Source organism: Suncus etruscus, chromosome 12 (assembly GCF_024139225.1).
Source record: "Suncus etruscus isolate mSunEtr1 chromosome 12, mSunEtr1.pri.cur, whole genome shotgun sequence".
In the NCBI taxonomy this organism is placed as follows: domain Eukaryota; kingdom Metazoa; phylum Chordata; class Mammalia; order Eulipotyphla; family Soricidae; genus Suncus; species Suncus etruscus.
In genome coordinates, this window is record NC_064859.1 from 25,587,580 (window position 1) to 25,609,691 (window position 22,112).

Genomic DNA, 22,112 nt, shown 5'->3' on the forward strand with positions numbered 1-22,112 from the left:
AAAGTCACTTGGTAATGCAAGCAATACATATTTTTTTTAAATTAGTACACACAGTAAACATATTTTCCACTTGTAGTGCTTTCCTGGCTCTAATACATTTAAATCCAGCTGGAATTAATTTTGGCACAAGGATTGAGGTATAGATCCAACTTTTCCTTTCCAAATGGTTAGCCTGCTATCTCCAAACTATTTAATGATTACAGATTTAATTAAAAAGCATGCATGTGTTCTAAATATTTTTTTCAAAGGATGTTAATGAAGTCCTGAAAAAGACCAATGACATGACTTTCTCTTTGCAGATGGTTTTATTCCAATTAAGAAGAATTCAGGCCTTAAGGAAGACTTGTAAAGAAATTCAGAAACCAGTAAAAAAAAAAATACTATTATCTAGAAAGTGTAGACAGGCCATTTGAAAAGGACTGAAGAAGAGTCAAGTTATTTTAATCAGGATGAAAAAAATATTTTTAAGGTGTATATATAAATACAAGGGTGTTTGTTTCAGTGTTCTTATGATGCTGCCTAGTTTCCAGAGCAGCTGCAATCCTCTGGAGTCCTTGCTCTATGGATCCGTCACAGCCATGTTTCAGACACAGACAGACATGAGCCACATTGACATAGTCCTGAGTTTTCCTTTCCCTGTATTTCTGTGTTTCTTTGTCTTCACATTTAATTTTACTTTTTTCATTTAGCATGGATTACCTTTAACATTTAAAATATGTAACAAAAATATAGAATACATTGTAGCAAAAGAAGCAATACCAGTAATCAAGACAATTAAGAGTGTAGTGGAAGGTATAATATAATTCTGGAAATACAAATTAATTTGCAGAGACACGCTACCACAAACTAATTTTCAGAAACACACTATTAAATAATATAATAATAATAGTTGTTATTGTTAATTTATGGGCCACATGCGGTGGTGCTCTGGGACTATTCCTGGATTTGTGATTATGGTATTTTGGATTCTGGTGTTGCTCAGAGGATCATACAAAGTACTAGGGACAAAACTAGAATGTGCAGTGTCCTGACAAGTGACTTAGCTCCTATATGTCACATTAGGCCTATACTTAATTTTCTTTCTTTCTTTTTTGGTTTTTGAGCCACACCAGCAGTGCTCAGGGGTTACTCCTGGCTGTCTGCTCAGAAATAGCTCCTGGCAGGCACGGGGGACCATATGAGACACCGGGATTCGAACCAACCACCTTAGGTCCTGGATCAGCTGCTTGCAAGGCAAACACTGCTGTGCTATCTCTCTGGGCCCGTCTTTTTTTTTTAAAGCCAGTCAAATTGAGCAGTGGGGGTTTACACACACACACACACACACACACACACACACACACACACACACACACACACACACACACACTTACTTTTCATAAGAAAGAGACAACTAGTAAAAGTAGTGATTTTAGAAATTTATTATTTTTTTTAAAAAAGCAACTTCCAAGGTTTGTCACTGTACAATTTTATCCCATTCTTCTATAATATTGTACAGTGCTAACTGAATTTTTATAACAATGACTCAGGCATTGAAGATCCATAACTGTCTTTTGAATGATCACAGAAAGAAGAATTAGAAGAAAACTTTAATGTTATTAAAAGATCATATTCTAATCCTTTACAATTGATTATCCGAGTATGATAATATAGCAGAGCTCAGGTAACTAGAAAAGGCAACTCTAGGACACCTCATTTTCATCTGTTGTGCATTAACAGGCTTTGTACTACATATACCTTTATATAGTTGCAACCTAGTTCAACCCGTTTTACACAGCATAAACTATTTTTGTTGAGTTAGTACCAGGGTGAAACTGTTGCTCATAATCTTATTATCATTCCCAGCTCTTTAATGGATTGCCCTCATTTGACACAGTGTTTGCACTTCAGTCAGTATAGATGAGACTCAAGATCATCTCTGCCCATCTTAGTGATATTTACATTGAGGCTGCCTATGGCCAAATATTCATGACTATCACTTTACCCATCGGCTTTCTTTTTGACTTTAAAATAAGAGAGACCTTGTTTTTCACTGAAGTATGTGTCAAGTTTTAGGTCAGAAGTTTTTTGTAAGTTAGACCTAACAGAGAAGAGCAGGAAACTCAAGGTTCTCATTAATGCTGTGTATACAAGGGTCTCGTCTTTTCAGTAACTATTTGTACATTTAGAAAAGCAATAGTCATGAGAAAAACCAACAAGCACAGCTTGGGAGGATCACTGCCATGAAATATCATTGGCCTTATAATAATTTACTACAACTGTTCTTTTTATTCACACTCGGTAGAAAATGCTTCCATCTAACACATGGAATAAGAATATATACAACAAGAAAGTGGGCTTTATAAAAACACGTTTTGAGGAATCTAACAGAGAGATTGAAAAATAATTTTGTGCAATTTTCTGATCACAATCATATGTCTGCTGCCTTTTACAGGAAACTATACAAGTACTGATGGCTTTTAAAAAATCAGTTAAAGAATTTTCCAGTCTGTTAACAGCCTACTGTTAGAATATTACCTTGTTCATACAGGAATGTTTCTCTTCAACTGTAATTCTAAATGACTAGGAAAAACCTGATAAATCTGTTTCAAGGTCAAATCCTGCTAATTCTCTTTCCAATATTCATGTATTTTCAGTTCCCTATTTCATCAAAAGGTTCACCAAAACATCTTGGAAACTGTACTTGGTTACAATTGATGTGCTACTGAGATCCAGAATGTTACCTTCGCATCTGTTGCCCACCATCTTGTTGCAGAGCAATGGCAGCATCTTGGCTTGAACTTTCTATGGCTGCAAGAATCATGCAGCAGTGATGTGGGGTGGACCATTTTGTACTGCCAGCAGTCAAAACAGTTGCCATGGGCTCAGCACCTCTACTGTGAGCCTTGGGAATCCATTCTCCTATGGAATGGTTTTCTGGAGTCCAGCAATGTCACTGCAGGTAGCTGAGACATTCTGGTCCTGATTCATGAGAGTCTATATACTAAAAAAAGAAGCCTAGTGTTCTAAAGATAGAACTGGATGGGAGGTTGGGGAAGGAGGTTGCTTTCATAAGTCCTACAACCCATCTCTGATTTTAGCTCTATGAAAAGTCTGAGAGAATCTCTGGAGGTGGCAGGCTAGGAGGAATACTACGTGTCAGACATTCTAGGAGAAGTGTTGGCTTAATGTTGGCACTGCAGGTACATGTGATTCCCTTCTAGGGAACTCTGCTATATCTTTTTTTCCCTTACTATCTATATGCCTGAGGAATTCTGACCTTTTATGCCTGAGGGATTCTTCATTCTCCTATGCAGTCTGTTTGTTTCTACTTTTTTTTTTTTTTTTTAAGGAAAGGATGGCACATTAGGCTCATTTATCTTTTAAATCTAACTTTGGGACTAGGATTTGAGAGTAGAAGGGATTACTTGTCTTTTAAAAGTACTGTAATGGATGACCATGGATGTAAGAATTAGTGTTGATAAAAATGTAAACCAGTTCCTTATGTCTCTGTTCAATGCATTGGAAAGAATAAGGTTGGTTTGATAGATTCCTGAAGGATCTTTGGTGCTTATAGCTCAAAGCTTTAAATGTGGACTAGAAAAGATTCAATAACTCATGGAATTTAGAGAGATTTTAAGACCTAAGAAAAACTAAAGAGAGGTGAAAATTTTGAACAGTTTTGTGTAAAGTCCTTCAACAATGACCTATGTTTTTACCCCTGGGTGATGAAGCCTAATACCTATGAAGTGATTAAAGAGAATGCTGATGAGAACAGATTTAGAAAGACTTAGAGGAAAAGGTAGTGCTCAGTAGGGGTAACCACATGCATATTGAAGTTTCAGGCAGGAAAATTTTGTATATTTTCCTTGCTTGACAGCTGATTATGTGAATATGTTAAAATTCCAAAAAATATTTTTGCATCCACTACACATACATTTTTGGAAAGCTAATCAAAGAGCCTGGGAATAGGTTTTTTTTTTTTCATGTCAGGTACATTATCTTTCAGGTCTCATGTGCACACCTTTACCAAGAAAGAAAAAAACCAAAATAATGGAATTATATGGCAGGAGCATTTGATGAAAGTCACTCATATTTGATTTGAAAATGGGGTCAATCACTTTTTCATTCAAACTAAAGATAAAGCTTGATTTTAACATAAAGCATTAATAGGTTTTCTTCAACAATGCTATTTTCTATTTTGTTAGGGGATTGTATTGGATCAAAGCCAGCCACCTCTAGCCACTGATAGTCTGTGGGGTTTAGAAACTGAATGATGCTTTCATCAGTCCGTCCCACATCAATGCACACACCTGATTTCACTTACACAGCAACATGGCAACATACCTTTTTTCCATTTCTAAATACCCGCTCTCACCTTATTTGGAAAATGGGAGAGTTTAAAAGCAAAACAAGGAATGTTATTACTCTTCTGAAAATCAAAGAAGAGGCTTTTGGGTACCTGTCTTGATGTTGACTTTCTTTCCACATTGGGAATCTTAAGTTCCCCAGAGCTGTAGATAAAGGACTTATATCTCCCTGGGTAGATTCCTTTGTTCTTAGCCCAAGTTGAGGAGAGAAGACATTTTTTAGAAATCTAGCAATGTTATTTCCTAATCATCTCTGCATTTCACCCTCAGAGAAATGATGTTCTCATTGATCTCCACGAGACAATCCCATTTAGAACATCTCAGCAACTTCACACTCTCTTGAAACCTTCTGAAAGTAATGGTTGGTGGGCTGGCTAGAATTGAGGCTGTGGTTGTCTCACTTGTTTTCCATCATTTAAAAAATTCGATTTCCTTCTTCCGATCACATTCGTCAACGTGCTGGCATTACAAAACAAATTTTTAAAGTATGCGAATGTCATTGGGCTTTATCACTACCCATTTCCAAAGGGGAAGCCTCCTCTAACTACAAAGACTTGCTATAACACCACTGCAGAGCTTCCTCCCCAAAGTTTCTGGGAGCTCAGAGCTATGAACTTTGGGTTTTAGACAGAAGGCCTAGGAGGAGGTCTGGAGGGAGGCGGGGCCCTGTTGGGAGGTGGGGCCTGAGGAGGAGGGGGGAGAGTGGAAGGTGGGGATGGAATTGGTGGTGTGGGAGCACTAGGGGGTGGGGGAGGACAATGGGGTGCAGGGGATGGAGGAGTGTAGATTGGGGCAGGGGGAGGCGAGGTGGTGTGGTAGGCATTGTTGAGGGGGTACTTGGCTGGCTGGTTGTTCTTGACTCTGGTGAAGTTAATACAGCGCCCCTGGAAGAGAAACAGAGAGAAGACATGAGCTGAGGCTTGCTCCGTGGCCCTACATCAGGCAGGTGGGAAGCTTGGAGGGTGGTTAGGAAGAAATTGATTGAAGGCAGGCATTTTATTTATGAAAATGCTCTATTGGCATACAACAGAATCGGACAACAAATAAGTTGTGTTTTTCCTCCTATGTTTCCTGTGTTTCAAAGTCATTTGTTATAACTTTTCCCCCCTGTATTTTTACCTCTCTCTCAAGGTGCAGGAAGTGAAGTGACTGACATGAACTGCAAGCAAGGGTTCAAGATCTATATTGAGGTCATTGAAAACATTCTCCTCAACAAACTTGCCAGCTAGTATTATGATCAACAAGTTTTTTTCCATATCCCAGAGTAGAGAATTGAGTCTCAGAAAAGCCAAGACATTTCTCAAGGTTACAAAACTAGCAATAAAAGAATTGGGTCTTCAAAACCAAAATAGACTTCACTAGAGGCCGGAGTGGTGGCGCAGTGGTAGGGCGTTTGCCTTGCATGCCTTTGACTTAGGACTGACTTCGGTTTGATCCCCTGTTGTCTCATATGGTCCCCCAGGAGCGATTTCTGAGCTCATAGCCAGGAGTAACCCCTGAGCATCACTGGTGTGGCCCAAAAAAACCAACAACAGCAATAACAACAACAAATAAACTTCACTGCCTCTATACATTCCACTACAGCATGATGTTTTCTAAGTAGTGATCCCCAAATTTATAAGTGAAGGACACTAATTGCAATAGATTTCAATTACACTTCGGGAGGCAGTGAGCTCATGGCTATTTTGCCCCCATATTGACATTTGCAGGTGTTGAAATATAACTGCTTTGTCTTGAATGTGACAGATTGGAAGGATTCTCAGAGGTTCTCTTGGGTTTTCTTCCTCTGATTTCCTTTTACCCTCAATTATTGATCTGGACAGAGGAAAAATAAAGGAGATCTTCCTCCCAATGTGGCCTCCCCCTCCATACTCTGCCCTCCCTGAAATCTGGGTGTGAGCAATGGTCCTGACTTTGTGCTAGTAAAGGTGCTCTTCTTCCAAATGCTGCTCACTTGCTCAGAAAGTTTTGAGTTTGAAAAAAAAAATACAAGAGACAACACATGTTGAGCATGTGCTTTGCAAATAAACCATGAGAAACTAAGGCTTGGCCCTCAGCACTTGATTCTGGCAGTACCACTAGGAGTGATCCCAAGCACCGAGCAGGGATTAGACCCTCATTACCACTGACTGGATGTAACACAAAAACCAAAAGAGGAAAGAAGGAAAAAAAGAAGGAAAGGAAGGAGGGAGGGAGAAAAGAAAGGAAATAGGGAAAGATGGAAAAGTAAGGGAAGCAGAATGGAAGGCAAAAAGGAAGGAAAGAAAGAAGAAAGAGTAAGGGAGGGAGGGTGGAAGGAAAGGGGAAAGAAGAAATTGTTTTTTGTTTGTTTTGGGGACACAACCAGCATCGCTCAGGGGTTACTCCTGACTCTGTGCTCAGAAATCACTCCTGCATGCTCAGGAGACCATATAGAGTACTGGAAATAGAATCTGGGTCCTTCCCAGGTTGGTGGCTTGCAAGGCAAACGCCCTACCATTGTGCCATCGCTCAGACCCAGAAGAAATAAATTTTGAGAACATTTGGTGGCAAAGTAGGCAACTTCCATGGATTCTTTTTTCATATTTTTTTGGCTTGAACAATACAGAACAAACACTTGTTTTTCAGTCTCCAGAAATTCTAGAATTCAAAGCCTGGTCTAAGTAGCCCAAGGAGTGTCCTCTCTGTTCTCCACAGGACTACCATCCCATTCCCCAACAGAAAGCTCCAACCTCAACAGACACTTTGGAGCCTTTCCCTGGGCCTCCAGTGAAAGGAATACTGGACTTTTCAACTCACAGGGCTTTCCATCTGGACCTTATTCCTTGTTGTCCATTTAAGAAATTCCCATCTAGATTGGTGGTGGGAAATTCACACTGGTGAAGGGTATTGTACATTATATGACTGAAATGCAATCATGAACAAGTTTGTTACAATGAAACTAAACAAGCAACTGTATTATGAATAACCTTGTAAACCAAGGCACTTAATAAAAGTAATAAAAAAACCCACTCTACTTTTCTTGTCTGGGTCAGATAGTGGCCACTTGGTGGTCTCTGGCCTCCTTCCAAACTCTTTATACTTATAGGGTCTTTTATTTTTCTTATCTGAGGCCCACAGACTCTCTTCTCGAGGTGGGGCACCCCTTTCTGAGTCTTCTCTCCTTCGTTTTTTGTTTCTCCTTCTGCTCATTAAACTATATGCAGCATGGGGGCCAGGGTATAGATTTTATTCATTTTTTATTTTATTTTTTGTTTTTTTTGGGTCACACCCGGCTGTGCCAGGGGTTACTCCTGGCTGTCTGCTCAGAAATAGCTCCTGGCAGGCACGGGGGACCATATGGGACACTGGGATTCGAACCAACCACCTTTGATCCTGGATTGGCTGCTTGCAAGGCAAATGCCACTGTGCTATCTCTCCGGGCCCTATAGATTTTATTTTTACTGGCTTCACTTTCTAGAAGGACCATCCTCCCAGGGTGTCAAGTCTCAGTGGAATATGCCCAAAGAGTCCAGCTTTTGCTTTTCTAGACCCTTGGAAGATAGGCATGGGAGGTAATGAAGAGTATAAAGGTGGTGGTGGTCGTTGTTGTTGTTGTGTGTGTGTGTGTGGTTGTATCTGTTTTTCGTAGTTGCTAGTTTTGGTTTTTGTATTTCTGTTGGTATTGCTTTGTTGTTATTGTTTTTTGTTTTGTTTTTTACCTTTTTCTTCTCTTTTCCCCTTTGTTCTAAATTGATATTTATAACACCGAGAGGGACTCCTCATAGTTTTTTATTCTTTTCCTTTTCCTATATCTCCAACAGAACCACATTACTTGAATCATCTTGTTCAGTCTCATAAACTGAGAGGGAAAAATGGATGGTACCAGGTCCAGACAGTCGCATGAATATTTAGTGGAAATAAAAAATTATCAGACCTGAACATCAAACCCAAAGTCAATGACAACAGAAGTGATACCCAATCTACAACAAGCTGTACAAGTGGGGACCAGTTACACTAGTGTTCTTGGGGGTAAAGGAGGGAGATATGGGATGCTTCTGAGAACAGAGTGGTGGGAAGGCCCCTGATTCATTGTCACTATGTAACTTAAATATTACTGTGAAAGATTTGTAATTCACTTTGGCCACAATAAAAATTAATTAAAAAAAGAGTATAAGGGTATAGAATTTAAGACCTATAGACAAGAGAGATTGCTAGTGTGTGATTTGAGACCTGAACTTGTAAGAAGAGCCTCCTTGAGACATATATTTATGAAGGATGCTGGGCCAGAGACATCTTTTCTCATGGGCACAGATCTCACTTCTTTCAAGTCCCTTTCCCCCCACATCTTCCCCTGATGGATTCCTTCTCCTTGATTCCTTCATTAGTTATTTTTTTTTTAAGTTACAGTATATATCACACAGTGAAGCCACACTTTGACTAATACTTTGGTTTTGTCTTAAGTTACTTCCCTGACTAGATGAAAAGTTTCTAGAAGGTAAGAGCCTTGTCTTGTCCTTTGGTTTTTGGATACTTTCATGGTAGGAAGATTACTTATCAAAACTGAATAGTTTGGAAACACTTGAAAAACTATAGGGATTTGCACAACATTGGTAACAAAGGCTAGAAAATTCATTTATATGACAAAGCATTAGAAAGAGAGAGAGAGAGTCCTGGCAAGAAGGGCTTAATTAAAGCTTAATTGCACTGCAATTGATATAGAAAGCTCAATGTCATATTTCATAATAGCATCCCATTTTCTTTGAACTTTAAGCTAATGAGCTTAAATCAGGACTTAAGTTATAGGTTCAGATTGGGGTCCACTAACTGTAGGAAAAACTTACTATCCTCACTTTGCACTGTTTAGAACTTCGGGATCTCATTCAAATTTTATAAAATCAGTTGATTTTTGTAACCCAGTATTATAAGTTTTTCAGTTATCTAAGCAACCCTATTTTTCAGTCTAAGTCTTAGTTACAGTTTATCTGCAATTCTGGTTCAAACTCTTTCTTTTAAGGTGTCAGAATCCTGATAACCATCTGTGATAAATTCCTGTCATGGACAACTTAGAGTTGGGATTTACTGTACACATTATGCACTCTTTCCTAGACATGCTAACTCAGACCAAGAGACACAAGTGAGTCATTTCCTTTAAACATGAAGAAAATTCTAAGGCTGGGCTGTCTGGTGCCAAGTTCCCATGTGTTTGTTTTCTATTTCCCGAATATTGACCACTTACGATTCTCCCTCCTACAGATATCAGCGAGGGTGGGCTGTGTGTGTGTGCTCATCTCTTTACTTATTTCACATAATTATAACATTTTTACTAGAGATTTCTTTTGTGGAGGGGAAATCAGGAGTTCCCAGTCTTCATCTGCCAATACTTTTTTGCTTAGGCTAGATTGGGATCATCATAGATCTTTTTAGAGATATGAAAAGATGCCTAGAATGAAAGACCTCTCTCCAGTCAGCTGTAGATGGAGGAATCTGGGTAGAAGTTGGAGGAAAGGCCTTTCTGAAGCTTCCAGCTGCCTCCAGGGCCTCTCAGCCAAAGCCACTGAAGATTGGGTGGGGTAGAGAAAGACAGAGTGCCCCATTCCTTGGCTGAGGGATTGTACCTTGTGCCTCAAGGCTCCTGTTTCAGAAAACTGAGCTGTGATTTTAGGGATCCCTTGGTCACCAGAGTCATATTCAATGTTCCCCCTTGCCCCCCAGAGAGGAGGAGCCAGAGGGAGGTGATTGCTCACAGCTTCTGTCTTGCTTCTGCTGTGACACTCCACTCGCTGCTGGGTGAAATAGTGTGGAGATACATCACCTGCAGTCATGATGGTGATTCATAGAATTCACCAACGAGGTATTGGTGAAGACCTTGGAATAGTGCTGGCAAATGATGTTTGGTAAGCAAAGTTGGGTCTAGATGAGAAAACAATAATGATCAAGAGGAAAGGAAGGCTGCAGCGAGATCAAGTTTTCTGGCTCCTGGTTTATTTAGTGCCTTGGAAATGAATAGAAAATTAGAGCCTCTCCATGCTAATCTGGCTTCTAATCAAAAAATGGAGCATGGAATAGGTGACCGGAGTTGCCCTAAGAGCCCGCCCACTCTCTTGTGCCATCTTTCTCTCCTTCTACTTCAATGGAACTCTGACAATTTATTCATACAAGACCTCCCACTGTGCTTTGTGCACCAATTCACTGACCATGCATTTGTGCATACTTATAGTCCTGGGAAAAGGTGCAGACTCCGAATAAATACTTCCCTGGGGTCGGGAATAGTAATGCGCAATTAGGACTTCAGGGAGTGGTGTGGCTGCAAATTAAGTTCTTAAACCTGGAGCCAGAGAAGCCAATACAAACACTATAACACTTAGACCATATAATTGGCCTAAAGATCAGTTTACACGACATCACTTTTTGCTTGCAAGAGGATAATATAAAGGCCAGATGTTCTCAATGTCATATGCGCCAGCAAATCTGCACCAGTGTTTGGTTAAAGGTTGCTAGGACGATTGGAGATCTTTGCTGTACCCTTGTCTTTGTTAGGCAGCTTAATTCTTTGCAGTATTGTTTTTTGGGTGGTTTGATTCAGATCCAAGTTGGAGCTTTGACCTCAGTTTACTTCAGCTTGCTCATTTATAAAGCATAATTGTTATCCCCACCACCACCACTAGCAATGAAATGCTCTAGTCCAATTCTATGATAAATATGCAGTAATATCTCCTGTTAGTGATGGCTTAGCAAGAAGTGAGGTGACTTTCCTTCCAAGTTGGAAAATGCCATTTTGATTTGACCTAATCTAATGGTGTTGGGAGGATTATTAGAAATGTCCAAGCATACCATTCCTTTTAATTTATGGTCAAAACTTAATGGGCTAAGCATTATGTCTTCATTGTTCAGAAAGGAGACTGAGGACTCAAATTAACTTAAATAAGAAAGATACCTAAGATAACAGTCAGGGGCTGGAGAGCTACTACAGGGGTAAGGTGCTTGGCTTGCATGACAGCTGATCTGAGTTTGACCCCCAGCACAATGACCCCTGAGCACTGTCAGGAATGTTCCCTGAACATGGGGCAAGGAGTTAGCTCTAAGCACAGCCAGATGTAGCCCTTCCCACCTTCACCAAAAAAGAGAAAGATTACACGATCAAAACAATTTCTTGAAATTGATCAAAACAATTATCTGCTTGTTTGAACAGATAATTTTTTCAAGAGGACATCGAATAGTGAATAGGTATATGAAGAAGGGTCCGTTATCAAATTATCAGGGAATTTCAAGTCAAAATAACAATAAAATATCACTTTACACCAGCCAGAATGATCTAAATCAAAGTGTTTGGAAACATTAAATTCTGGCAGGGATTCTCTGTTGGTGGGATTACTGCTTGGTTTAGCCTTTTTGGAAAACTGTGAAGGCTTCTTGAACATTCAAGGTTATAATTTCTATATGACCCTACAAATTTACTCCTGGGCATAAAGATCACAAAACAATCTATTCAAAAGGACATATGCACATCTGTGATCATTGCTGCATTATTTACAATAGTGAAGATCTGGAAACAACCCAAGTGTCCAACAGCAGATGAGTAAATAAAGATATTGTGGTATAAAAAAAGATGTTGTGGTATATATGCACAATGGAATTATTACTCAACTGTGAGAAAAGATGAAACTTGGATGGAACTGGTTGTAAGTTGTGCTAAGTGACAGAATTAGAAATGACAAAGACAAATACCAGATGAGCTCACTTACTTGTTGAGTATGAAGAAACAAAGCAATTAGACAATCCCTAATATAAACAACCCCAAGATACAATCAATAAACACTGAAGGTCCTGGGGAGTGGTGAGGGAAGAAGGAACTGGGGAAAATGGTGGAAAATACCAGAATATCAGTGATAGACATGGTATAGCAGCACTGTAATTATACAACAATAATAGTGATATTATTGTAAAAAAAAAACAAAAAAAAAAACAAAAAAATGTAACCAAACAAAAAAACCCAAAGACTCAACCTCCCAAATCAGTTCTGTGGCTTTTTTCTATCTAATCCTAAGTATTAGATGAAAAGTACAAACAATTTCTTAGAACTCATGTTGATGGTATCACACAATGTTGTGTTTGGCCATAGCCTATCAATTCTTGGCATAGTTGTCAAGAGATCTTTCTAGACCATGAGTCTGGTCAATTCACAATATCCACTGCTCAAAATCCCTTAGTGGCTCTGCATCATCCTAAAAATAACATTCCAATGCCTTTAGTAGTCTGTGCAGCCTGTGGAAAACTGGTCTTTACTTACATTTCTCATTTTCTCTTGCCTTTTTTCTTCCTATCTATTCTGCAAACCTACATATATTTGTTGGATGGAAGAACATAAAGGTCCACATGACACTCCTTAGTATAAACACATCTCCCTCCAGGGGAGGTTGAGTATCTCTGATGCAGCATTCTATTAAATTTTTTTCTTGTTATAATTTAGGTAAAATAGTTACAACAGTGTATGTTGTGAAGTACAAAGTTACTGCACCTTCACCATTGCCAAAATATTCAACACTCTCCAACCATTGATTTTGTGTCACTTCTCGCATCTCACATTTCTTCCCTCTACTGCCTGGTAATCTCAATTTTGTAATGGGCCAGTGTTCTTAAGATCTTTCTAGCCGCACTAATTTAAGTCTAAGTTCCTGATCAACCTACACTTAATATTCCTAAGGTGGTGCAAACCTTCTTAGAAAGCTCATAGAAATTTGAGTTTCCAGAGAAACAAAAGTCCATGAAAGCCTGTGGGAGAAGATTAGGTCTTAGTCATGCTCTCACGGTTTCTTGGGCATCTTTCAGGCACTTGAAGGAGGGATGACAAGAATCTTCAATGTTCTTCTTTCTACATTTGAAATGCTGACACATTACCTTTAAAAATTTGGTTTCTGGGCCCGGAGAGATAGCACAGCGCCGTTTGTCTTGCAAGCAGCCGATCCAGAACCAAAGGTGGTTGGTTCAAATCCCGGTGTCCCATATGTTCCCCCGTGCCTGCCAGGAGCTGTTTCTGAGCAGACAGCCAAGAGTAACCCCTGAGCACCGTCGGGCATGGCCCAAAAACCAAAAACCAAAACCAAAACCAAAACCAAAACAAAAATTTGGTTTCTGAATGACTTGTCAAAGGAAATTATCCCTTAACAAAAAAATCCCTTATTTATTGCAGGTGCTACATTTTGAAATAATCACATATGCACCATCAGCATGAAAGATCTTGCTGTTCAGGGTGGACTTCTTTCCATTTGAAATGTAGACTTGCATTGATAGGCCATGGAGAAATAAGTCAGGAAACTGAGACAGTAGTCAACTGTGAGGGACAGGGGTGAGGTGGGCACAGAACTCTACCTTAAGTCCTGCCTCTAATATAGATACAGTGAAAACTTGAGTAAGTCACTTTCTCTCTATAGATTTAAGCTACTTCATCTGAAAATAAAGTTATTGTGCTAGGCTATACAATATCCAAGGGTTTTTCAACCCCAATATTCTATGATTCATCAAAATTCTAAGTCAATGCTTTGGAACCAGTCACTTAGATGCTTTCAATTCTTTGGGAGCAGCCAGTTTATATGTCTTTTTAATACTTAATTTGGATCAGTTTTTGTATTGCATATTTTTCCAGTTGGTCATAATATTGATAACTATTAAATCAAAAATTAAAAAAATTTCTCATCTTCTCTCTTGTGACTGTGGTCAGGATTCATGCTTGCCTGTGAATTATGTACTTGGGTTTATGGACTGACAGGGGAGATGCAAGAAGAGCCGAGGGCTGATTGTGTGCAAAAGACTAGCCAGTGGTGAGCTCATATGTGTTGAGTGTTATTAAACATCTGTTTGGGTAGCAGGCACACTGCAAGGAGAGGGATCTGGCTTTCCAAGATGGTTAAAAATGTGCCAGGGCTCCCACAATTAAACTAAATAGTTTCCAATGAATAGAGGTCATTTAAGGAAATTTAATTTCACAGAAAGAATATAAAATAATCAGATGAAGACTGACATTTATGCCAAATTTCTTCTAACAAACACCTTTTTCTCACTGGCCTGGTTCTCCCAATCATTGTCTTGTTTGAAGCTTGCAGGTAATTCTCAAATTACAACTGGATTGTATTAGCGAGCCAAGTTTCCCCCCCCCCCTTTTTTTCTTTCTTTAAGTCAATTGTTTAGAGCTGAGGGAACATAGTTTCTCACTTTAGTCACATTTGTAAAAGGAGTTGGTCTTCAGGGAGGACCACAAAAGTTCATTGGTGTACTAAAAGCAATTGATGTAATCCTGCTTAAGTTGGTACTATTGTGATAAATGTACACATTTGCAGAAAACTGATGAGTGACTGTAATAGAAGGTTATATAGTGCTTTCTTCCCCATCTAATATTTTTGTTGTAATTTATGCTTCTTATTTTTTGACACATACTTTTTGAGTGTGAACTTGTGTGTAGATGGTATAGAACAATCAAAACTAGTTTGTGTCTCATGAAGAATGCAGTTCACAAATGCTCAGAGACTGCAGGTAACGTGATTCTACAAACAAATGGAACTTGTTGGGCTAGAGATGGATACCTAACCTGAGCTAGGTGAGTCAAGTTCTCTCTTCTGGGAGTCTGGAGTTATCACAGAATTACAAGAAATCAGTTAAAAAATCAGTTATTGAGGAAATGAAAGTGGGAAGTGGGAAAGTGTAATTTGCCAGGACAATAAGAAGTAGAGTTGGAAGAAATAGATTCTGTCTCTTAAAGATGCTTCACTCTTCCCCATCCTAACTCTCACTCATCATTTATAACTTAGAATCACTAAGCAAATAAGCCTTCTTGTTTTCAGGCTATATGGCCTGATAATGGGTATGTAAAACATACATATATTATAATTATAATAATAAATATAACATATTATATATACAGACACATTAAAAGTTGTCTTCCTGCTAAAACTTTACAACATAACCCACCTCTTCTAGGAAAACCTCCAAGTTCCTCACTGTGAATTGGCTCCTGCACTATTTGCATCCCTACCATCTCATTTCCTCCTTTCTGTGAATCCTACACTTTACTTTTGTTCTATCATAGGCATTAGAATTATCATATTGAGTTTTTTTTTTTAAACAGCAACCGTACACAGGTCTTATATGGGGATAAGGAGAAAGTGACGCAGAAATATGTCATTGTTTCCTTTCTTATTTCTCAAAGTCAGACCTAGTACAAAGGGAAGGGTGTTGTGAGTGATGATGCCAGAGTCCTCAATTCTCTTTTAACCACCTCAAACCTGCCTTGTCCATAAATCTCCTCTAATAGCTTCCTTCTATGTGCTGGAAAAGGATCCAAGGTCAATCTTTCCAGTTATTTGATTCATTTTGCTGACACACACACTGGCATGCTCTCCATAATAATTTTTTAGATGCCAAAACTGAGGGCAAGATGAAAGTAAGAAGGAAATTTTTGGTAACAAGAGGAAATTAGGAAAATGAAAGGGTAGAAATAAAAATAGTGATGTTTGGTGGGACACGTGCAAACTTGGGGTTTAAGAACTATTCCTGAGATAAGGCTTACTCATTAAGAAACTTCTCTTTTTTAAAGCCTAATAAAAATCAGACATTTTATTTGTAGAAAATAAGAAGGAGGAGAGAAGAATGTTAAATTTTACAATTAATAATAATGTACTTAATTTTATAGATTACTCATACTCCTAAAATAGTGCATACATACATTTAAATAATGGTCTCAACCAACATAAAATATTTATAAATTATGCTGCAGTCAATGCTTCCTTGCTATTTTCAATATTCTTTGCAATGTTTGCATGATCTATCATATCACAAAGAGCCTGATGCAGTTTATTATTAGGGATTAAGAGTCCAATTTACCAGTACTTCTATCTTAACGTTTCTGAAAGTAATAACTAGAAAGTTCTAGAATCAATTCTGTCTTTGAATTGAGAGAATTTTTATCTTTATCTTTTTATATATTCTGTATTTCAAATAACATTTTTTTTTTTTTTTGGTTTTTGGCCACACCCGGCAGTGCTCAGGGGTTACTCCTGGCTGTCTGCTCAGAAATAGCTCCTGGCAGGCACGGGGGACCATATGGGACACCGGGATTCGAACCATCCACCTTAGGTCCTGGATCGGCTGCTTGCAAGGCAAACACCGTTGTGCTATCTCTCCAGGCCCATAACATTTTTTTTGTATGTATTCAATGCATGAGAAAATTTTCTCCCAATCTGGACATTATTTTAGAGTACAGTTTTGGGTGACTAATATACATATGTATATACATGTGTGTATGTATATACTAATATATATATTGGCACAGATATTGACTTAGATGTTGCACCTTTTTAAATCCATTTCCATAATTTATTCTACTTAGAAAATAATTTATTACATGTAAGCTTTTGTTTTAATAGCGGCCACACACATCGTGCTGAAGAAAGGGTGTTGGGTTAACCCTGGAGGTGTCCCTGCCGACAGTGTGATCCTGGTAGTGTGATGCTCAAGTCCAAAGGGGATCAGAGGCCACCAGGCCCACACTTGGCAGTGCTTGGAGCTCATCTGGTGCTGGGGATCGAATTCAGGGTCTTGCAAGTGCTAGGCATAAGCTCTCTTCCTGGTCTCTCACTAAAATTATTTAAGCATCAGCGTAAGTTTGTACTTTGCAGGAAATTTTCATAGTTAAACAAATCTATTTGTAACAGGACATTTTTGTGGTGGTAACTGAAACAAAGATTGTTTTATATGTAAACCTGGGCGAGACAGGCTCAGGATAGTCTGAGCTATCTGCTCTTACTCTGTTCTTACTCCCCCACCTATTGGTGGTCTCTGCACTCAATAAAAACAGTCCTGGCAGGCAGCCCACTCTTGATATGCAGTAGAAGATTGTCAAACTACTCGTGTTTCATTCTTAGGCAGTCTGGATTATTTCATGAGCGACCTTGCTTTAGATTCATTCACCTGGGGTTGGAGATTTAGAGTCTGGAGTGATTTAACACTTTTTTTTTTGTATTTTAGATGTTATTCTTGTTTGCATTTTATAACATTTGTTTTTCAAAACTTTCCCGGGGGGTGGGATGTCACACCTGATGGTGCTCAGGATTATTTCTGGCTCTGCACTCAGGAATTGCTCCTGGAATGCTCAAAGGATCATAGCGATTGAACCTGGATCAGCTGCATGCAAAGCAAAGTGCCCTACCTGCTTTACTATCACTCTCGCTCTGTTATAATAGTTTGAACTTCTAAATGTATAGTAAAATGGGCATCTCCAAATAATATTTTTTAGGGGAGAGAAACCTCCTAAGTAGTAGTGTTCAGGAGGTCCAAGCCTTCACCTGCAATTCCTGTCCAACCAGGTCCTGCTTGAGGTTATAAAACTAAATACTAAAGTCTTGCTTTTGCTTAATTATTATAGTTTATTCCTCTAACCATAGCTTTCTTGGCTTCATACTTATTTCTATATTTTAAAGAAATGCTTATTTCATTTATTTCATATTTTCTGGCTAGATAACAAAGAATTAAGGCTATATATTTTTCTAAGTCTCATAAGCTTTCATCATTCTAAATGTCATTAGTTTTTAGAATCCTAGTAATTAAAATTTTGCTCTTTGGTTTAGGGGCCACACCTCGCAGTTTTCAGCAGACCAATGTAGTGCCAGAATTGAACTGGCCAAGTGTAAAGCAAGTCCTTATCCTTGTATTATCTCTTTGGCCCTTGTTTTCCTTTTATTTATCAATCAATCAAGAATTTATGAATGTTTTTAATTTTTTTCATTATATTTTGTTCAACTTTCCTTCACCAGGGACTCCAGGTATAGGCAGTCAGGGTCACCACCCCTTAGAGCACTGTAGGATGGGACATTGAACTCACAATACCATAACCATCAATCCAATGCTTTTAGCCATCGAGTTGTCTTGCTGTCTCTCCACATCCAAAGTACTTTAGAAAAACCTCTAATGCTTTATTTCTTAGTTCCAATTATTCTGTTTATTATTTTATTATCATGCTGTAGGAAAATGTGATGAGTAAAACGATAGTTTCTAGGCCTAGCGGATGATAACATAATGGGTTTGGGTGAATGCTTTGTAGAGAGAGGTTCAAGGTTTAATCCCTAGCATGACATGGTCTCCTGAGCACTGCTGAATGTGGTCCTGGTGGCTCCCCAAATTTTTTCTGAGATTATGACTCAGTCAGGCTTAAGCACAAAACCTTAAGGCATGCACAGCAGAGTCATGTATCAGCAGGAATGTTTCCTGGGCCACCTAAACAAGAATAGGAATTTCTATTCTTCATGCCATGGGCCTCCATGTAAAAAGGCCTCCACTTCTGTGGAGAAAGGCCAATTTGTTAAGTTCTCCCTTTTGCTCTCCTTCAATCTGACCCTAATTCACTAAGGCTTCCTACTGTATAGATCACTTGAGAAGGAAAGGTGAGAATGTAAGTTATTGTGGCTACTTTTGCTTTCCCCTCCCAAAATTATACATTCTGGATTTGTCTGATTTTTTTTTTTTTTTTTTGGGCCTCACCAGCTGTGCTCAGGGCTTACTCCTGACTCTACATTCCTGGAATCCCATATGGTTTACTGAGCCTCCCAGGAGCAATTTCTGAGTGCAGAGCCAGGAGTAACCCCTGAGTGCTGCTGGGTGTGGTCTCAAAACAAAAACAAAACAAAACAAAAGCCACAGATAACTGGATACATAAACTATGGTAGGGACCAGAGCAATAGTATAGTGGGTAGGATGCTTGCCTTGAATGTGGTCATCTAGGTTTGATTCCTGGCATCCCATATGGTTCCCCAAGCTCAGCATGAGGGATTACTGAGTGCATAACTAAGAGAAACCCCTGAGTATCACCAGGTGTGGTTCAAAAAACCACCAACCAACCAACTCTCCCAAACTATGGTATATGTACACAATAGAATACTACTTGGCTATATGAAAATACAAAAGCATGCAATATTCTGCTGTGTTGATGGAAATGCAGAGCATCATGCTGAGTGAAGCTAACTGAGAAGAGAGGGGCAGACACAGAATGATTTCTCATATGTGGAATATAAAGCAGCACAGCAAGGAAATAAAAAATGCTCAAAGGGAACAGCACTTGCTATCTGGTCGATAGCACTTTGTTTGGGGGCTGGAGTGATAATACTGAAGGTAAGGTGCATGTGGCTAATCAGATTTGATCTCTGCACCCCATCTAGTCCCCTGAATATTTTTAGGAGTGATCCTGAGTACAGAGTGAGGAGGAAGCCCTGAATACTTTCAGGTATGGACTCCACCCCATAAAAAACAAACAGTTTTGTGGGAGGCAGTGATTAGGATGAACAGAGAGAAGTAAATACTTTGGTGGAGAGTGTAGTGTTGGAACATTGTACCCATAAAGCCCTGCCAATAACATTATTGTAAATCAAGGCACTTAAATAAAAAGTACATCTGATAGCAAAGGAATGAATATGGTTGAAACCATTTTGGCATTGCTTCTCCTCACCTTGCATGTTAATCTCCAAACTTCACTACAAAGTGAGAAAGTAGGCTTTATAATTTTGTTTTAAAGGTTATGAAATGTACCCTTCTCTGAGGCTTGAGAAATCTTACATGATAGCACCAGGGTCCATGTGTAAGTTGCCTTGAGTTGGAAACTGGCTTCCTCTTCCCTTAGTGTTGCTTCCTGTAAGCTGTGTCCCTTGGCATTTCTCCAGTCTCATTCAAGACAATGGGTGGGGAACACCTGGGAGGCCCTCCCACAGAGATCAGCTCTGGAAAAATTTCAGGCTGGCAATACAAATAAACTCTGGGAGTCCAGAAATTTGGTGGGAAAAAGAGTGACCTCATACTTAGTTAGAGCAATCTTTGTTCAGTCTTCAAAAGCCATGCAGATGGGTTTGGGGTACTAGCGGTTTGGCCCATTCCCTTCTTTGCTTCCATGGCCACCAAATAGCTTCTAATTTCCTAAGGAAGCAGATTCTTGAGGCTAATCTATGTGGCTGAGATGGAGGCAAAGGTGGAGACCACCACCATTCTGGACAGTTTGCTCTACTTTTCGGGGCTTTTAGCTGTGAAGGAAAAGGTAAAAACAAACAAACAAACAAACAAAAAAACAAACCCAAACCAACAAACCACCACCACCAAAAAAACACAAAGGTTGGCACAAGAGTGATACTAATCCTCTGTGGTCACTGCAACTTCAACCTCACTCTTCCTCTTTCCTATATTTTCTTTCTTGGCTCCACTCCTCTCCTCCCCTGGGTGTTAATGTTTATGTTTCTGAGTGAGCTGAGCAGAAATCCCAAATTTCTTTGTCTTGAGACATCCTCTTCCTACCCATTATGCCCTCAGCAAGCCAGTCTTCCACCTTGTGTGTTCATCACAGCACATGGAATGCACTTTTTTGTAGGAGTTTTTCATTCTTTATTTAAAATCCTTCCTCACCATCTGGTGATCTGAGGTCACTCCTCCTCCTCCTGTATCTGGCCCCTGCTCTGCTATTGTCTTGACTCGAATATTAGAGTTGCTTATTAAATGGCCTCTTTCTTGGGTTGCTTGCTGATTACTGTTGTCACAGAAAATGGTTATAATTTTCAGTGGAGACTGTTGAAACAACACTGATTCTATTAGCTTGGAAATACCACGAGGAAGACATCACTGTCCACTCAAGGCCACTGGAAGAATATTGGATGCTGACTGTTTGGGCTTTCCATGTATTTTTTACTTTTAAGGGTTTAAATCTTAGTTTAGTCTGCCAGAAAACATTACCTCACCATACTCTGTCACTAGGTTAAGAAAAAATTTATGAACTAAATGAAGATTGAATTTCATACTCAGAGTCCAGAAATCTTAGGGGACCACTAGACAGAAAAAAATGAAGATCAGAGGATTGTTAATGATGAATGAGGACTTTGAAAATTGGTGTCCTGAGAGACCTGGGCACAGAAAGGAAGGTGCTGCTGAAGGGAATAGGAGCAAAGTGGTTAGGGCATAGCCACTGTGTTTTGTGATTTAGGCTTACATCTTCTTACTTGGGCTTTGTTGTAACAGGCTGGAACATTTTTCTACCCACCAGGGAGTCTAGCTCACACATCTGAGATGCAATTCTACAATTATCTCTTATAGTTTGCATCTGTTTTCTTCTCTTCAATAACCACCCCTCTCAAAAATATGAAGGAGAAAGTAAAATCGCATTGTCAAAGGTTGACCACTGATAGTATTTTGGAAAGAGATGTTTATTTTCTGATGTACAATACATCCCACCCCTTTCCTTTTTCCTAGAGGTGAAAGCTCAGTCTAGAAAACTAAATGGATTCATTGACAAACTTTCTTTAATAAATTGTGCTATGATGAAAATTGAGACCCTACTGAAAGCCTTTTACTACAATTTTAGGTACCCTTTTTAATTATTTTTTAAAACTTTATTCATTGATTGATTGGTTTTTGGGCCATATCTGGCAGCACTCAGGGGTTACTCTTGGTTCTGCATCCAGAAATTGCCCCTGGCAGGCTGGGGGCCATATGGGATGCTGGGAATCAAACCGGGTTCCTCCCGGGTCAGCTGCATGCAAGGCAAATGCCCTACTACTGTGCTTTTTCTCCAGCCCACTCTTTTTAATTCTTATTCAAATTCAAAATTGAATCGTGATATAAATATCAGATGGGACATATCTAATGAATTTAAAAGAAATAATCTTTCATATTGGTATAAGGGCTAATACATCCCCTGAACTCTGATATCTCCCTTTTATAATTTACTATATGGCACTTTTTGAAATTAGAGATAGAGTTAGAGATACTTTTTGAAAGATACCCTTCAGG

The 22,112-nt window shown here is 39.1% G+C and overlaps 1 protein-coding gene across 1 annotated transcript in view; it reads right to left on the reverse strand.

Annotated features, from left to right (window-relative positions):
• Positions 1-4,972: 4,972 nt before the first annotated feature.
• Positions 4,973-22,112, reverse strand: part of ANTXR1 (ANTXR cell adhesion molecule 1) — a 252,529-nt gene continuing 235,389 nt past the window's right edge. The window contains exon 18 of the mRNA XM_049785145.1: positions 4,973-5,233. Within this exon, the coding sequence (XP_049641102.1) occupies positions 4,973-5,233 (261 nt within the window). The remainder of the gene's footprint in view (positions 5,234-22,112) is intronic.